This window comes from Prinia subflava, chromosome 1, assembly GCF_021018805.1.
Source record: "Prinia subflava isolate CZ2003 ecotype Zambia chromosome 1, Cam_Psub_1.2, whole genome shotgun sequence".
Lineage (NCBI taxonomy): Eukaryota > Metazoa > Chordata > Aves > Passeriformes > Cisticolidae > Prinia > Prinia subflava.
The window spans coordinates 36,276,621-36,292,296 of NC_086247.1; the positions used below are offsets into that span (position 1 = coordinate 36,276,621).

Consider the following 15,676-nt stretch of genomic DNA (forward strand, 5'->3'; position numbering starts at 1 on the left):
TGGGCCCGCGGGCCGGGACTGCATTTCCCAGCGGGCCGCGCTGCGGGCGGCCCGGCAGCTGCGTGCGCAGGGGCGGGCGCGCAGCCCAGCCCAGCCCAGGCGGCAGCCGTGCCCGCGGGCGAGCCGAGCCGTGCCGGGCCGTGCCGAGCCGTGCCGAGCCGTGCCGAGCCCGCAGCCGTTGGCTGTGCCCGCGGTGGCCATGGGGCGCCTGGCAGGGCTGGCTCCCGTGGCGGCCGCCGCGCTGGTGCTGCTGGTGCTGGTGCGCTGCGGCTCCGCCGCGTCCCTGGCGCGGCGCGACCTGGCGGCGGGGCGCAATGACAGACCCATCATCGGTAAGGGGCGCGGGGCCTCGGCCGTGCCGGGCAGGGAAGCGTCCCCCGGGGCGCAGGTTTGGCTGGAGCTGCGGCGACAGCTGTGGTTACAGCAGCGTTGCGGTGTACACGCTTTCTCCAAAAATCGAGCTTTCTTGAGAGAAGTTGCAGTGCTGAGCAGTCATAGGAGGGAAGGCGAGGCTTAGTCAGGTAATGTGTGTTTATGTGGTGCCGTGTGACGGGGTAATTGATGCTCCGTTGTCTCGGTGCCTGCAGTTCCTCTGGGCAGTACATGTATCGCTGGCATGTAGGAAATGGGAGCTTAATGAATGAATAGGAGCAGGAGGAACGGCTGAGGAACCTGGGGCGGTTTGGGCAGGAGGAGAGAGGGCTCGGGGGTGACCTTATCGTTCTTCACGATTGCCTGAGAGGAGGTTGCAGCCAGGTGGGGGTCGGTCTCTTCCCGGCAGCTAGCGATAGGAGAAGAGGACGGAGTCTTAAGCTGCCCAGGGGAGGTTTAGGTTAGACATTAGGAAGAATTTCCTCACGGAAGGGGTGATTAGATACTGTAATGGACTGCCCAGGGAGGTGGTGGAGGCATCGTCGCCCACCGTCCCAGAGGCATTTAGGCAAAGAGTGGACATGGCACTTGCTTCATGGTCAACTTGTCATGGTGGTGCTCATTCGTAGTTTGGATTTGATGATCTCCGAGGTCTTTTCCAACATAATTGATTCAGCGATTTTGCGACTTTTCTTTCAATGTGTAGCATTTGCCATTTGTATGGTGCTAATTTTCTTCCTTCCCCCCGTCAGGGATATTGTCACAGGAATGTCACTTTGATGAGTACCAGCGATTTGGAAGATCTTACATCGCAGCTTCCTATGTGAAATTTGTGGAATCTGCCGGTGCTCGAGCTGTGCCAATAAGGTACATTTTTTTTATCCTTAGAAGTGAATAGTAATTGCATTATGAAAGGTATGTACCATCTGAGAGGCGCAGAAAGTAGTTCTGCTGCTTTTCTGAGTGTTTATTGCTCCTCGAAGACCATTTGAAGATGCCACAACTCTCGGAGAGTTTCAGAAATCAGAATAAAAGCAGAGGGGAACATGTACTTTTTATATACTACGTACATTGCTAGTCTTTCTTTGAAAAGTTCTACATTTTATTACCAGTAAAATTGCCTTCTGTAGTTTGCATGCATGGTTTTTGAAGTTAGCTGTATTCGCTGTACAGTGTAGGGCCCCACAAACACGCATAGATACCTAGATACATAGATATCGGTATCTTTTTTTTTCACATTTTTAGCCCTGGAATTCAGGGAATCAAGGGTGTCAGTACTCCTTTCAGAAAACAAAGTCCAGTTCTGTTCAAACTATGTGTCACTGTCTCCTTGGATTTTGGTTGTTTGGTAAAAAGTAGCAGAGTAAGTACAGCTGACAGTACTTCGTACCAACGCTTAGCTATAAAATTTTAAGTGCACTGAAACCTGATGATAAAATTATAAGTTTCAGTACTTAAAAACAATATTAATACAGCTGCAGAAAAATAAAATAGGATGTATCCACGTAATTCAATAAAAGCACCACTTAATTGCCCGAATTTGAAGCCAGCATTCCTCACGTAGCTGCTGGAGCTTTCGGAATGTTTGTTGACCAGAAGCTTCACCCATGAATGGATGCTTCTAATTCTGGCAGTTAAGTTACTTGCAGCAAAGCTGAACACTTTCACTTGCACCCAGCCTCTCAGTTCTGCAGAAGTGTGGCCATCCGTGCTGGTTTTGGCTGGAGCAGAGTTAATTTTCTTCACAGTAACTGATGTGGGGGTGTGTTTTGGATTCATGCTTGAGCACAGGGTTGATGATAAAGAGATGTTTTTGTTATTGCTGAGCAGGGCTTACAACAGAGGCAAGGCCTTTTCTGCTTTTCGTGGTGCCACGCTGGCAGGGAGGCTGGGGGTGCATGGGTGTGACCCACTGTTTGCAGCTCTGCCCTTCTCGGAGTCAGTTGGAAACCGGAGTTGCCGGTCTGCAGGAAATAATAACCATGCCATTCATGTAAATAGTACATTTTTCAAGTGCCTTGCAAAAGGGTCTCAGAGTACCTCATCAGGAGCTCTACCTGACAGGGCCCTATTTTCAATCTTGTGGATTGAGCTGTTTGAAGTGAAATGTTTCATTTAATTTGTATCCATTTTACTCTGTTTAAACCATGCCTTCTGCATGTTTTCTGTGTCAGATATTTCTGTTCAACAGAGATGACATTTTCGTGGTCAAGTACATGTATGTCATATTCTATAATTATTTTTTGGTATTTCAGGTTAAATCTTACAGATGAAGAATATGATAAAATATTCCACTCCATTAATGGGTAAGTCTTGAGCACTGATTTTCTGTTGAAAGGCATGACGATTCTGTTTTTGAGTTCTGCTGTGTCCTCAAGAACATTGTCTTCCTACTCTCTTGAGGGGTTGTGCTGGGCGCTGCAGACATGAAAATATATTCTAAGACAGAGAATTATTTCATCCAGTATTGGTGTGCTGCCTTTCCTTCCTTGAGGAATACGTCAGATAATCTGCAACAGTGCCAGGGCTCCTCTTGGCATTCCCTTGTGCTTGTCTGCAGACAGGGAGATAAGGTGTCATAGTTATGAGCAATTTTGCAAGTGAGGTACTCTACTTCCTCTTAGTTAATTTTTCTGTCTTCCTCATTTGAGCTGTCACCTTTATTTTGATGTTTAATAGCACTTGCTTGATATTTCACCCCTGTTTCTACCCTTTCTTCCCTCTTTCAGTCCTTTTCATATCTCATCTATTATATGAGTTTCTGATTTCCAGTCTCTTCTACTCTTTTTCTCCATGTGTGCTCTCTCTCTTGCTACTTGAATGGTCTGTCTTGCCTGTTGGGATTCTGTGTCTTAGGTCTTTGTTAGAAAAACTTCCTGGTTTTCAGGGGATCTGTGGCAACTGGCCACTCTTCTGTTCTTGGTTTTCAAATACTGGATAATGTGATCTTGCCTAACAGGTTTTATTGTGGACTAAACAAAGTCAAAACCTTTTATTTTTTTTTAGCCTTGTGCTGAAAGTGCACTTCAGAAGAGTAAAATCAGCTGATGCTACACTTTACAGCCATAGTAGTGTGTGAGGCCAGAGCATGTGATGGGGCTACTTGTAGTCATGAGATGAGCATCTTAACCATGAGTACATGTGTTAATCTTATGCATATAGCTAGAACGTTAATCACCATGTGTAGACCTTGCAGATTTAGACCTTTGGCTGTCTGGGGAGTGCATTGTCCTCCTACATCAACATGCCCTGGACATTAAGACATGGATCTTTGCACTCTTGTGCTGTAAGCGACCGTAAGGCAGTGATGCTTTTCTCTGCTGTGTGCTGTTGGAGACAAAACGAATAATTTCTTCCCGTTCTCATGGCTACCAGCTTCACTTTGGTTGCCAAAAGGGCTTTCCACCGATGGGATCTCTCGTTTCTACCTCACCACCTACGTCAATGCACAAGAAAGTGTTTGGCAAGTAGATCCACTTCCTTTGTCCTTCTGTCCTTGCAGTCAGAGGTCAGTTGAGTTTGTGTTATGTAGGTGAGTGAGGATGGCCTGTATTTCCTTCTGTGGCCCTCCACTGTCACCTGTTGGCTTCCACAATAAAATTGTGTGTAAGTAACAAAAAGGAGCTTGGAGGGAATGACTTTTATTCTGTGGAAATTCAGAATGAGGAGATAACATTGATCTTTCATATTGTTCTTTGAAGTTGGAAATTACTTGCTATTAAATACTACCTTCTTAAAATCATGAAATTTACTACAGTAAAGACATTATTTTATGAATGTACTCCTGAGGTAGCCATTGAAATGCCCAGTGGAAATCATCAGCTCTAACCATACAGTGATACTGGAATCCACGTGGTTGCATTTCAGTCTGCTTATGACAATGTCATGCCATTATCATTGCTTCCTAATGGGTTATTTCCTTTTTGCGTTAGCAAAAATGACAATCAGTTTTCCTAATTAGTGTAGTCCAGGTTTTGGTTTGAGTAGGTGAATTTTCAACCACTTCCAGGTAAAGATCACCTTATTTGTCTAATTAGATCTCTGAAGAAACCTATAGTCTGGCCTGTTTTGAAAATACCTTCAGCTGTATTAATTTTCAGTGTTGACACTGGGAAGTAAAGTTTTTTGTATTTTTGTGAATACTACTTTTCCACCAAATACTTGATGACTTTTGCATGAGCATGTGCATTATTCACTTAAAAAAAACCCCAAGGGTTTAAGCTCACAAGGGTTTAAATGCATATTTGCTCTGCTTATGCTTGGGATCATTTGAGGTGTTATTTGTTTCTAACTGCGTGTTAGTATCTCACTGATACAAATTGCCATTTGCAGAGTACAGAAACGTAAAGGAAATCCTACACCCATTTTGGTAAAAAATCAGCAACTAGTGGATATAATGGGCTAGTGTAAATCCACTTGAGGTTCTGCAGCAGTGAGTTACGGAATGTTCACACATCCAGTTTTGTTGGTTCTGTAGGCACCATTCCAGTTACAGCCTAAGAGGCTTCCTTTATTTCATGTTACTGTTTCTGGTGGTGCATGAATATTCTCCATGTCATCCTGAGTCCATGTGAATTCTCTGCTAGACTGTGCTGAATCTTTTTCTCCTGTCATGGGGTTTTTTGGGGGGGTTTGGGGAGCCACACAGGGAATTGCCATTCCTTATTATATTTAGTGGTGGAAAAAGCTTGTGCAGTATTTCTATGAAACTGTCCCTGAGATTGTCTTACTTAGCTCTGTGGGATCCTGTGTGACCAAAGGTTATGGTCAACTGTACTTCTCTTCCTTTTTGATAGGAACTTTCTGATCTTTGTTGTCTCCAATAACAAGGTCACTATGCCAGGGACACAGTTCTATTTTTCTGAAACTGAACAGAATGAATTGAGATTTGGGCTGGAATTTTAAAGTGGTAGTGAGAGCCAGCTGAAAGTCAGGAGAAGAAATTACAGTCATGGCTTGCAACCCTTTTGTATACCAGCTTAAATCTGTGTGGCTGTGTATTTTCTGTTTACTTTTTTCCATATGTTGCATTAGGATTGATCTATACTTTGTGATAGAGTAACCATTCTTCAGTAGGAGAACACTAAGAACACTATGATTAAGTTAAAGACTGAAACACCTAAATTCTGGTGTCTGCCTGTGCACTAGCTGTCCAAACTCACATAATTAATGGAATGCTAGCCAGTACAGTCAGTGGAGCTGACTGGGCTATTCAGCCTACTCACCACTCAGGTGTCTGCTCTGGAAAACCTATTTGAATCTCCAGCGACTCTCCTGATAGATCCCGCTGTCCATAATGGGAGCATAGATGCCTGTCTGCAGATTTCTGAAACCTAGGCCTAAATCGTACCCTTAAAACTGCTGTCAGACATTTCTCTGTGTACATTGTCCAAGTTTTGGGTTGGTCACTGTTCCTGATCATATTCTTGGATGTTGCTTTTCAGGGTACTTCTTCCAGGAGGTGGTGTGGATCTTAAGACTTCAGAGTATTCAAGGGTTGCTAAGATATTTTACCACAAAGCCTTGGAGGTAATTACGAAGGAGCTTTTATTATCACTGTTCAGAGATCAAAATAGCAGGTTCATATTTTTCATAGTTTTGCACTGTTGTTCAGTGGGTTAACTGTAGGCCTGAAAATAGGTAGTTTATTTCTTGCTTCTGCATAAAACTTCTGCATTAGTAATAGCTTAAGATTCAGACTTGTGACACCCACTCCTGTTATATGTTGTGTTATGGTCTTAAACTCCAAAGTTGTTCAGGTGAGAATGGTATTGTTTATTCATTGTACCTGAGGCTTTCTGGCTCTGTGTGAACTTGGCAGTGAGGAATTGCTCTTCCACCTGTGCTGCTGACTTTCCAACAGCAGACAAGGAAAGAAAATGCAGGCAGTGGCATTCACAGGACCAGTGAGCTGGTGCAATTCAGTAGCTGAGCTGCCTTTACTCTTCAGCCCCCGTGGCACCAATGTTTTCATTCTTTTGTCTGTCTGTATTTGTGGTGAGTCTTGCAAAGACTATCTCACTTTTATGTGAGACAATTTCATTTGTCTCTCTGGAACTGCTCACTGTGTGAACTGCAGCCTGTGTCTTGGTCATGTCAATTTGTGATCAGAGAGACCTGTGTTAGCTGATATGTGTACTACCACTGACTGAAAGGCAGAAAATAATATTCAGTTCATCCTAGGCAGTAACCCTTTCCAACAAGGAGGGTCTTTTTCTTTGCTGTTTGTGATAATTTTGTGTTTTGATTTTCATCTTTCAAATCTTAATTAGCACTATAAAATATTGCTAGTTTTATTTATGTAAGGTAAGCTGCAATAGTCAAGAGTATCTTTACAAGTACAGAATGACTGAATTTTATCATATTCTAACATGAGGGGACCTTTTTATTTGCAAATGTTCACAATGAGAAATTACTTTGATCTGACTCTGCTTTAATATGAATAGAGGATGTGAAATGCTACTCCCTATTCAAGTGAGTAGAATTTTACTAGTTAGGCAAAAATCTAAATGAAATACTGTTTTCCAGCTCTTAAATTAGTTTTTGAATTGTGATGTCTTGAGTGTTGTTTTTATACATGGTTAGCCTCCAGGCTCTAGTTTTTTGAAAAAAATTGTGGGAGGCAGCACAAAATCTTTGTTTCAGTTGTAATTGGTTTTAAACTGTAGTTTATTTCTTGCCTTCAGTAGTTTTAGTCCTCACTTGCAACTCCCCTGTCTGTCTTTCATGGAAGTTCTGTGCCTCATTATACACTGTGGGTGGTCATGAAGACTCTGCAGCCCTATCAGCCTTCTTTCTGTGCATCTTTCTTGTTTTGCTGTGAGAAGAAGTACCTCTGTGGGGTTTTATTGCTATACTGTCAGTAATGCAGTAGAGGAACATTATTATTCTGAGCCTGTCTTGTTAGCTCTCCCAAAAATGGATTTGAGCAGCAGCTCTTTGGGGGTGGGGTGTGTGTTGTGGTCTGCATAACTTAGAAATGTTTAGAAACAAGTTAAGAAAAAGTAGTCAGATGTACAAAACCAGGAGTTCTGAAACATCCCAGTCTCCAACATATACTTACTAAACTATTTAAAAATGCAAAGTCCATTGCATGTATGCACCATGCTTAGTTAGGTCACAAGAAACCATTTGTGTTCTTAGTTTTTTGCTTTCTTTTTCTCCTTTTTGCTTTTTTTTTCATATTGTTTTCACACTGACCTGCCAATTTTTATTCTTTTCAGAATGACTGCCACTTTTTCATGTTGCTTACATTACAAATGTACATTTTGTCTTTCTGGAACACAGGTCTAAACGTGCTAGTTAAACAATCATATAGGTGTGTCATGTAAGCTATGCTAGTAGTAGGGTTCATGTTTTCTTAATTCTTTTGGGTAGGCACAGACATTGCAAAGGTCCCTTGCTATGTGACCATAGCATGCTTTGTAGAAAAGTGTGAATTGTAATGAGTATGCTTTCCCTCAAAATGGTGACAGACTCTTCCGTGGCCCTTGTAATGATTGCCTTTTTTAGAGAAATGTTGCCATTTTGTGGTTTCTGTTTAGCCCGCTCTCAACATTACTTGTAGAACAAAACAGTCAGATCAGTATCCACATTAGGCTTCGTTTGCTGCTTCAAAATATGTATATGTCCTTTAGCTTTCATGTTTTAGGAGAGACTCTAAGGGAATCTGTGCTTATTTCAATTGCAGTTAAACTGTTACAATTCCTGTGGTAGCAATACTACTGTGGTAGTTATACTTCTCACCTACACAAAGGAAAGTAAAAAGAGTGAGAAGTTCTTGTCAGTCTCTTTTCTGTACATTTTCATTACTGTTTTCTTATGTTGTTGCTTTTATTTTGTAGGCTAACGATAAAGGAGATTATTTCCCAATATGGGGAACATGTCTTGGACACGAAGAGCTTACATATCTCACAAGTGGTGAAATTTTACTTGTTCATACCAACACAAATGGTTTTTCACTCCCTCTGAACTTCACCTCAGGTGAAAAATGCATTACATCTCACGTCTGAGTTTTGCTAAGAGATGTTGTGTTTTGTTTGTGATAATTATGGGGTGAATGTTTGTGAAGTTCCTGATGATTATCTTCTTTGTCATTAAGTTGTATTGACTGTTTTTGTAAAGTCAGTGCAGCTGTCACTTCTTAAGCAGAGAAGTGAGCACAAGCCATATGAAACCAACAGCAGCCAGCAAAAACCAAAGTTGTGGCTCTTTGAGTCATTTGAAAATTTGTACCTACAAAATAACATCTGCTTTTTGTTACCAAGCTGAACAAAATTCACAGGTTCAGAACCTATTAAGCTTGGAGAGCAGGTGATTTGAAATTTTTCAAATCACATCTTTCCTCATATGAATAGTAGCATTACTGTCCCATTTGAACAGTATTGAAATCACAGAGATCCCTTGAGACAGAGCTGTGGCACTTGGCAGCACTGGCAGTAGAGTGTGGTCTCCATTGACACTTTATTCTTTGTGAGTAATCAAAAAAAAGTGTAGCATTCACAAATTCTGTCACTTGTGCTCATTGTGAGTGGAAAGGCTGCTGAAATGAGTGTCAAAGAATGATGTTTATTTTAGTGAAAACTTTGCTACCTAAGTTGGATCCTCTCTGGGTCAAGACCAGTAGACAGTGGTAACAGCATATTGGAAATATGTTGTAGTTATTTAATTGATATTTCTTACAGGATATTCTAAAACAATAAAGATTTACTGCCAAGAAATTTAATACAGCATTTTATTAATTCTGTCAGTGTAAGTCCATCTGAGACCAGTTTCAGTAACAGAAAATACTTTTTTTTTCTTTATAATAGCTGCAAAAGACAGTAAAATGTTCAGGAATTTCCCTGATGATGTATTACACGCACTTGCTACTGAGCCATTGACATCAAACTTTCATGTATGGAGCCTCTCCATGGAGGTATTTGATCTTTTTATTTCCTGCATGCAAACACTTTTTTTTTCAGTTAAAACTAGAATTAAATAAGCAAATTACACCTTCTCCTTCTTCCTCCTCTCCCTATCACAGAATTTCACCAAAAACGAAAAGCTTCGTAATTTTTATAACGTTCTAACCACTAACACTGATGATGAAGTGGAGTTTATATCTACCATGGAAGGTAAGGCAATTAATTTCCTTTGGAAACTGTGGCTGTAACAACCTAGTCCTGTAGGGGTGTTGTGGCAGGGATGTGAATTCATATTGCAACTTGTTAAAATAACAGGGTGAGCATCAGCCCTGTCAGTGCTCTGGTTGTGAAGAGCATTTCTGTTTGCAGGGATATTTTATCTTTTGAGTACTGTGAGCCCTATTACTCCTCCTACCCGCCCTTCCCCTTCCAGATCCTCTGTTACACTTCAGCACTGGCACATTTGAGCGCTGTGAACTGCACAGCCCTTGTGCTGCAGCAGTTGAATCCCTGCTCAGCATGCTGTGCCTCTGTCGAGCCGTGCTTTCCAGCTGCCTGCTTAGGCTTGCGTTTCCCTGGTGCTCTCTGTTTGCTGTATGGGAAGAGCACTCCAGGCTGCTGAGGGAGCAGCAATATCCCTCATTACCGTAGTGGTAATGCTGGTAATTGCCCTCTTCTAACAGCCTTTTGCATGACTTGTTTGTCTGTGTTGCACGGGGCTTGCTCAGCTCAGGAAACAAGTCAGCTCTTCAGGGAGTGTTTTAATTTGATGAGTGCACCACTAGCAGCCCTGCTGTGGGGCCCAGCTGTCACCAATGGGATTCTTGTGTGTGGCATCCTGGCTGGCCTCCAAAAGCGAGAACAGCACTTAGATCAGCAAACCTGATTAGGCTAATGACAGGCATCACCTGTGCCTGCAAGGGTTTGTCAGAGCAGGCAGCAGCTGCTGTGCCGCTATTCCCTGCAGCAGAGCTAAGGACTCACTCCCCCCAATGTGTCACATGGGAGCTGCCTCTGGAGTGACTGGGCCTTCAAGGAGACACTAAGGCTTGGCTGTCTCCCATGGAACTGGCATGCTGGATGGCTGTGAATGCTGAGTGATGCTGGCAAGCAGATAGGAAGCTTTAAGACTGATATACTTGAAACATTATTTTTTAGTGTGTGTATATATTAATTCTGAAATGAATAATCACAAAAATTCTGTACAAATAATTTCTTGCATGGAATGAGACCCTTCTTTTAAAATACTTACTTCTTTTCCTTCAGTTCTGCTGTGACTTTAACAGTGTTTCAACTTGCAGTTTAGACTTTTGTGAAGCTGTTGATAAGTAAGGTATATTTGTAGCTTATCCTTATTTTGCAGTAAGACTAATACAGCATTCTTAAAGTGTACACCCTTACACACTTTGTGTTCTGTTGCAGCATACAAATATCCAATTTATGGCATGCAATGGCATCCAGAGAAAAATCCTTTTGAGTGGAAGGATTCTCCAGGCATTCCACATTCACCATCTGCTGTAAGAGCAGCATATTATATGGCTGATTTCTTCGTTAATGAAGGTAAGAGGTTTATTATCTCTAAACGTTGGGGGTTAGAATGAAGCTTTACTGAAAAACTTTGAAGATGACGGACTTCTTTTTCAGCTGTCAAAATTCAATACCTCATAGTGCTTTCTGAGAAGATTACTCTGCAAACTTTATGGGCTTATAAAACACCAAAGGATACTAGAAATAGAATGGCTTAGTGAAAGTAACGTCAAAAGGCCAAGCATTGCACAAACTCTTTTCACTAGGCTGGTTCTAAAACACTGTTCTGTGACTTCCTGTCACTTCAGAATATCCCTGTAACCTTTTGATCTCTCTTGCACAAAGACAATAAAACAAAAAAAGTACTCCATTCATAATTCCAGGGGCTTCTTCAGTTCCAAACTGGCTTACAGTCATTCAATGTGTTCTCAGTTTTGCTTGCAAAATGCATACACCAGGGCTATAAATAGGCCTTGGGCAGTATGGATCTGTCAGAGGGGTGCAGTATGGTGCCCTACAGTTGTATACTATAGACAGCACAAGGAGTTTTTGAATTTTACAGAGCTGCTAGTTTTCTTTTTGTTTATACCCGAAGAATCTGGAAGTAACTAATGCTTAACATTTTGATAGTTTATAACACTTCTCATCTGTTTGCTATAAATAAGCAGGATATAAATAGGGGAATATTTGAAGGAATCAAACTTGATTCCTTAATTTATCCCTACTAAATCATTTTGCTGGACTATTTCATTAAATTGTGTTCACTGTTTAATGCAGACTATCAAGAACATCATAATTAAGCTGGTTGAGTTTGGTCTCTAGACTTGGTCTCAAATCAAAAGAGTTAACTTAAAGAAGAAAATAGACAGTGTTGTAAAGAAATGCAGTTTCTGCTGACCTGGTCAATGAGAATGTAGAACTAAAAGTTGTGTTTCGTACAAATTCAAGGTGCTTTTTTGATTGAAGTAGTGTAGTCCTACTCCTCTTTGTGAAAATGTAGCAAGACCATTTTGATAGGGAACTTAGGGCCAGGCAGAACTGGGCCTCTGAACAGCCTGGTCTAGTGGAATGTGTCCCTGTCCATGGCAGGGGGATTGGAATGATCTTTAAGGTCCCTTCCAACCCAGGCCATTCTATGAGATGGCAGAATATGACAGAAATAAGGGGGAAATAGGAGAAAATACAGTATGAGTCTGGTTTTAATTTTGTAGTCTAATACTAGGTGTATTTTCTGCATGTGTGTTTTCTGGCTTTGCTACTTTCTCTAGTATCTGTCTGCAGACTGTATTCCCAGTAGAAGTAAGCTTGCTCAGGCCATTGCCCCACTTAACCTGCCCCAAGGTAAGTGGGGCAAAACAAGGGCCAGCTCTGCTTGTAAATCCTGTTGAGACACGCTGTGTGTGTGTTCTGTTATGTGTACACGTCCAAGGAGCTTGTGCAGAGTGCCACAGATGTGTCACTAGCTTTTGCATCTGGTAGAGCAAATACGATTCTGGTAGAGCAAACTTTCTTCAGCCAACTTTGTCTACCCCCATCTCTTCTACCAAATTCTAAGTTTCTCTTCACTGCCTCCCCAATCTTTTGGGGAGGTACTGAAGCATAAGGTGCTCCTACTGAGTACTTCATATCATAATTTTGCAATGAGTAATTGATATTTTTAGCTAATGTAAGGCAGAACATCTTCCCTAAATTTGAAAATAAACCACAAGATGAAAAATGTAAACTGTTTTCAGACAGTAAAAATATACTGAAGTGTGATCACTTAGGAACTAAGCCATTCTACTGAAATACCATTTTTGTATCCATCCATCATTAATTTTAACTTCTGTAGAGTTGCCAATGTGATAAACCAGGGGAGGATTCAATTTTATTGTCCTCACCAGCACAGTCCATTCAGCTTTCAGTAGGCTGATACTGTGATGCATTTCTTTCAAAGTTAAAAGTACTGGTATTTCTGGAAGATACTGCCACTATCTCATGGATAACAATTTTATACAGTCTTGACTTTAAATTCTCCCTCTCCAGTAATAAAATATTCTGTAAGCAGCTTTCTGAAGATGTATCTTCACAGTTCTTCACATACAAGGTTGTATAATTCCATTTGTTGTTGTGCTGCACCAAGTAACTTACTTTACCAAGATAAATATTGTTGAGGAGGATAACATTAAAATGATCTGTACTTTTACAATGTTTTACAGCCAGGAAGAGCATGCACCATTTCTCCAGTGAAGAGGAGGAGACAAAAGAATTGATCTATAATTATAATCCAGTTTATACAGGAACATTTTCTGCATTTCAGCAAACCTATTTTTTTGATTGAGTATCTTGTCAAAGGTGTCAGAGTTGTTATTTATAAATGGAATTATTTGCCAACATTGTGTAATTAAGCTGATACATTGACAAAAAGCTAGAACAGTTTTCTTTTACAATGATTTATTCTGTCTATCTTCTGCACTATTGAAACATTAATATATAAATTTACATTCAATAGCATAATAATCTACTGAAAAATGTATTTTTCTTCCAGGAAAGAGGACTTGACTATGCTTATAAACTTGGAAGTAATCACTTGTGGTACAAGGAAAAGCTTTCATATATTTTAAAATATGAGACTTACCTTTGTAAAGTGTTGTGGACTATAATAGCACTAGACACTTAGATACATCGTGTAGTAAAATCCTGTCCTTTTCAAACATTTTAGCAAATGAGACTCTTGGATTTGTCATAGATATGTGTATGCAGCCAAGTTCTTGACAGGGACTCCTTTGTCATTTCAAAAATTGACCAAAATAGTCAGGCATGATAGCAAACACATTTCTGCCTACGAAGTATGTATATCCCACTTGTGAAACTGTTTCTCTTGTACACTGAGCATTATTTGGAGTCCTTATACCTTGTGAGGCCTTCATATCGCAAATATCACATAAAATAAGTAAGTTTGGAGGGCACAGTTCAGTGCTGATTCCACTTCCAGTTCTTTTCAATTCAGTTTCATATATCCTCCAAGAATTTGTCTTGGAGTAACTGGAGCCAAGAAACTATCTTGGCCAGATATGAGATGTAGACACTCATTCCTTTGTATTTAAAAGAATGTAATCCTAATTTTTTCTCTATAAAGTGTCCAACTTTTTCTGTAGCTGGATAGAATTTTCACTTGAAGCCAAGAGGTAGTTTGCCATTATATTAGTAAACAAGGTAGTTTCTTTCTGTCTTGTTTGATAGTTCAGGGCAGCAAGAATTTAAACAGCAGATGAATGTATAAAAAACCTGTTAAAGGTGGCATAATGTGATAATAGCAGTTGCATGCAACACACTGACCCCATTTTTTCTCTGCTTTGCTCCAGACTTGGTGAAAGTTTTGTTCCGTAGTTTCGTGTGTTGAAAAGGAACTAGGATTAGACAATCAGATATAATTCTCCTCTCTCGCATAGCTTCCAAACCCTTGTTAACGTTAACAAGGATTTGGAGTTTATGAAGAATTCAGGTTTATAAACTTCAGCTCTGTTTAATAGAACCTCATACTCTCAGGTTACATATCTGAAGAAGTCTGGTAAGCTTCTCAGGTTTTTTGAGTGAAACACTCCCTAACTTGTTCTTTATCATGAAGCAGCTGTATAAGAGAATGTGAAATGCATCTGTTCAAAAAACAATGAGGAAATACTAACTGTGACTAGCAGAAAAACACTTCCAGGTAATTACAAGCTTAAGCATGAGATATTTATACATTTGCTTATCAGTCAACGTAGTAAATGGTTATCTTTTTAATATAGGTAACTTTATTAACTGACTCCTGAATAGAACCAAGTTTAAAAAGAGGGTTGTGCTCTACAGTTGCATGTAAATGTAGCAGCTGTGATACTTAGAAACCAAGTCCAGTCTTCTGTTTGTGGTTCAGCCTGAGTTCTTTTGAATAGCTCTAAGAATTTGCCAAAGTAAGGTGAGCAGGTTTTAGCCTTAAATCAGAGATCCACCTAGCAAGTGTAACATCTGTAGTGGTAGTAATTAGTTCCTAAATGTGTAACTATAAAGAGTATTGTGTGTAATATGATGGGAGAAGTTTATATATTATGAATTTGTATGTGTCTTTCCTTTATACGCTTTATCCTGTAAAGGCTTATTTGATGATATGCATGATTTTTCTATGATACGTGAAATAAACTTTGATTCAAGCAGACTTGTGTTTTTGTCATCTTCTAGATACCACAGATGAAGCACTGACAACAGTCACTGTCTTCTCATTTCCTTCTGTGACAGTCATAAATCAGGAGTTACAACCTGTACCTACTTTCTGTGGTCACGCCAGCAAGTCAGGGCCAGGATGAGTGAGATCCATGGCCTGGCACAGACATGCCCAGAGCACGGGTACCCTTGCCCAGGGCTTGAGCTTAAATGCACTTAAATGTGACTGCTGAGATGAGGGGCAGGAGCTTTCAAGAAGGCTGCCCACAGCTCATTCTCACACAGCAGGCTTGCCCCAGGGGCAGTGTTAGAGCTTGCTCAACACAGGCAGGCAAACCCCCACGAGGGTGGGAAGGGGCTGCAGCACTAATGGGCCTCTCAGGACTCTGAAAGCTGTTAGCAAAGAAATCTCTGTCTATTCCTTATAATTCCCACTATCTTCTGTCATGTTCTCCAGCCAGAAGCAAACTGCAGGAACCCAAAATTGTCTAACAGTCACCTAACTGGGAGTTTAAAGTTTGTTTTAAAGAAGACCTCCTCTCTGCTCTGTGTTTTACAGTATTGTTTTTCACTGCACAGACAGAATTCCTAATACAGCTGTTAGAATTAATGGTAGGGAGAGAAGAGCCTGTGACCATACAGGTTATTGAGTCTGGTGTATGAGGCTAACCAACTTGCTTGTTGCTGTGTGG

The 15,676-nt window shown here is 40.8% G+C and overlaps 1 protein-coding gene across 1 annotated transcript; it reads left to right on the forward strand.

Annotated features, from left to right (window-relative positions):
- The first annotated feature begins 62 nt into the window (after window positions 1-62).
- GGH (gamma-glutamyl hydrolase) lies at window positions 63-14,979 on the forward strand. The gene is made up of 9 exons (XM_063393385.1): window positions 63-332; window positions 1,125-1,239; window positions 2,628-2,678; window positions 5,817-5,901; window positions 8,217-8,355; window positions 9,183-9,289; window positions 9,398-9,488; window positions 10,701-10,838; window positions 13,004-14,979. Exons 1-9 carry the CDS (start codon window positions 200-202, stop codon window positions 13,123-13,125), a joined length of 981 nt encoding a protein of 326 aa, XP_063249455.1. The 5' UTR covers window positions 63-199; the 3' UTR covers window positions 13,126-14,979.
- The last annotated feature ends 697 nt before the right edge of the window (window positions 14,980-15,676 follow it).

Bases quoted from the DNA above. Each gene is read 5' to 3' on its own strand.
- GGH (XM_063393385.1), top strand. From the start codon at position 200: ATGGGGCGCCTGGCAGGGCTGGCTCCCGTGGCGGCCGCCGCGCTGGTG. The intron at 333-1,124 runs GTAAGGGGCGCG...TCCCCCCGTCAG, and splicing joins CAATGACAGACCCATCATCG to GGATATTGTCACAGGAATGT. The intron at 2,679-5,816 runs GTAAGTCTTGAG...GTTGCTTTTCAG, and splicing joins ATATTCCACTCCATTAATGG to GGTACTTCTTCCAGGAGGTG.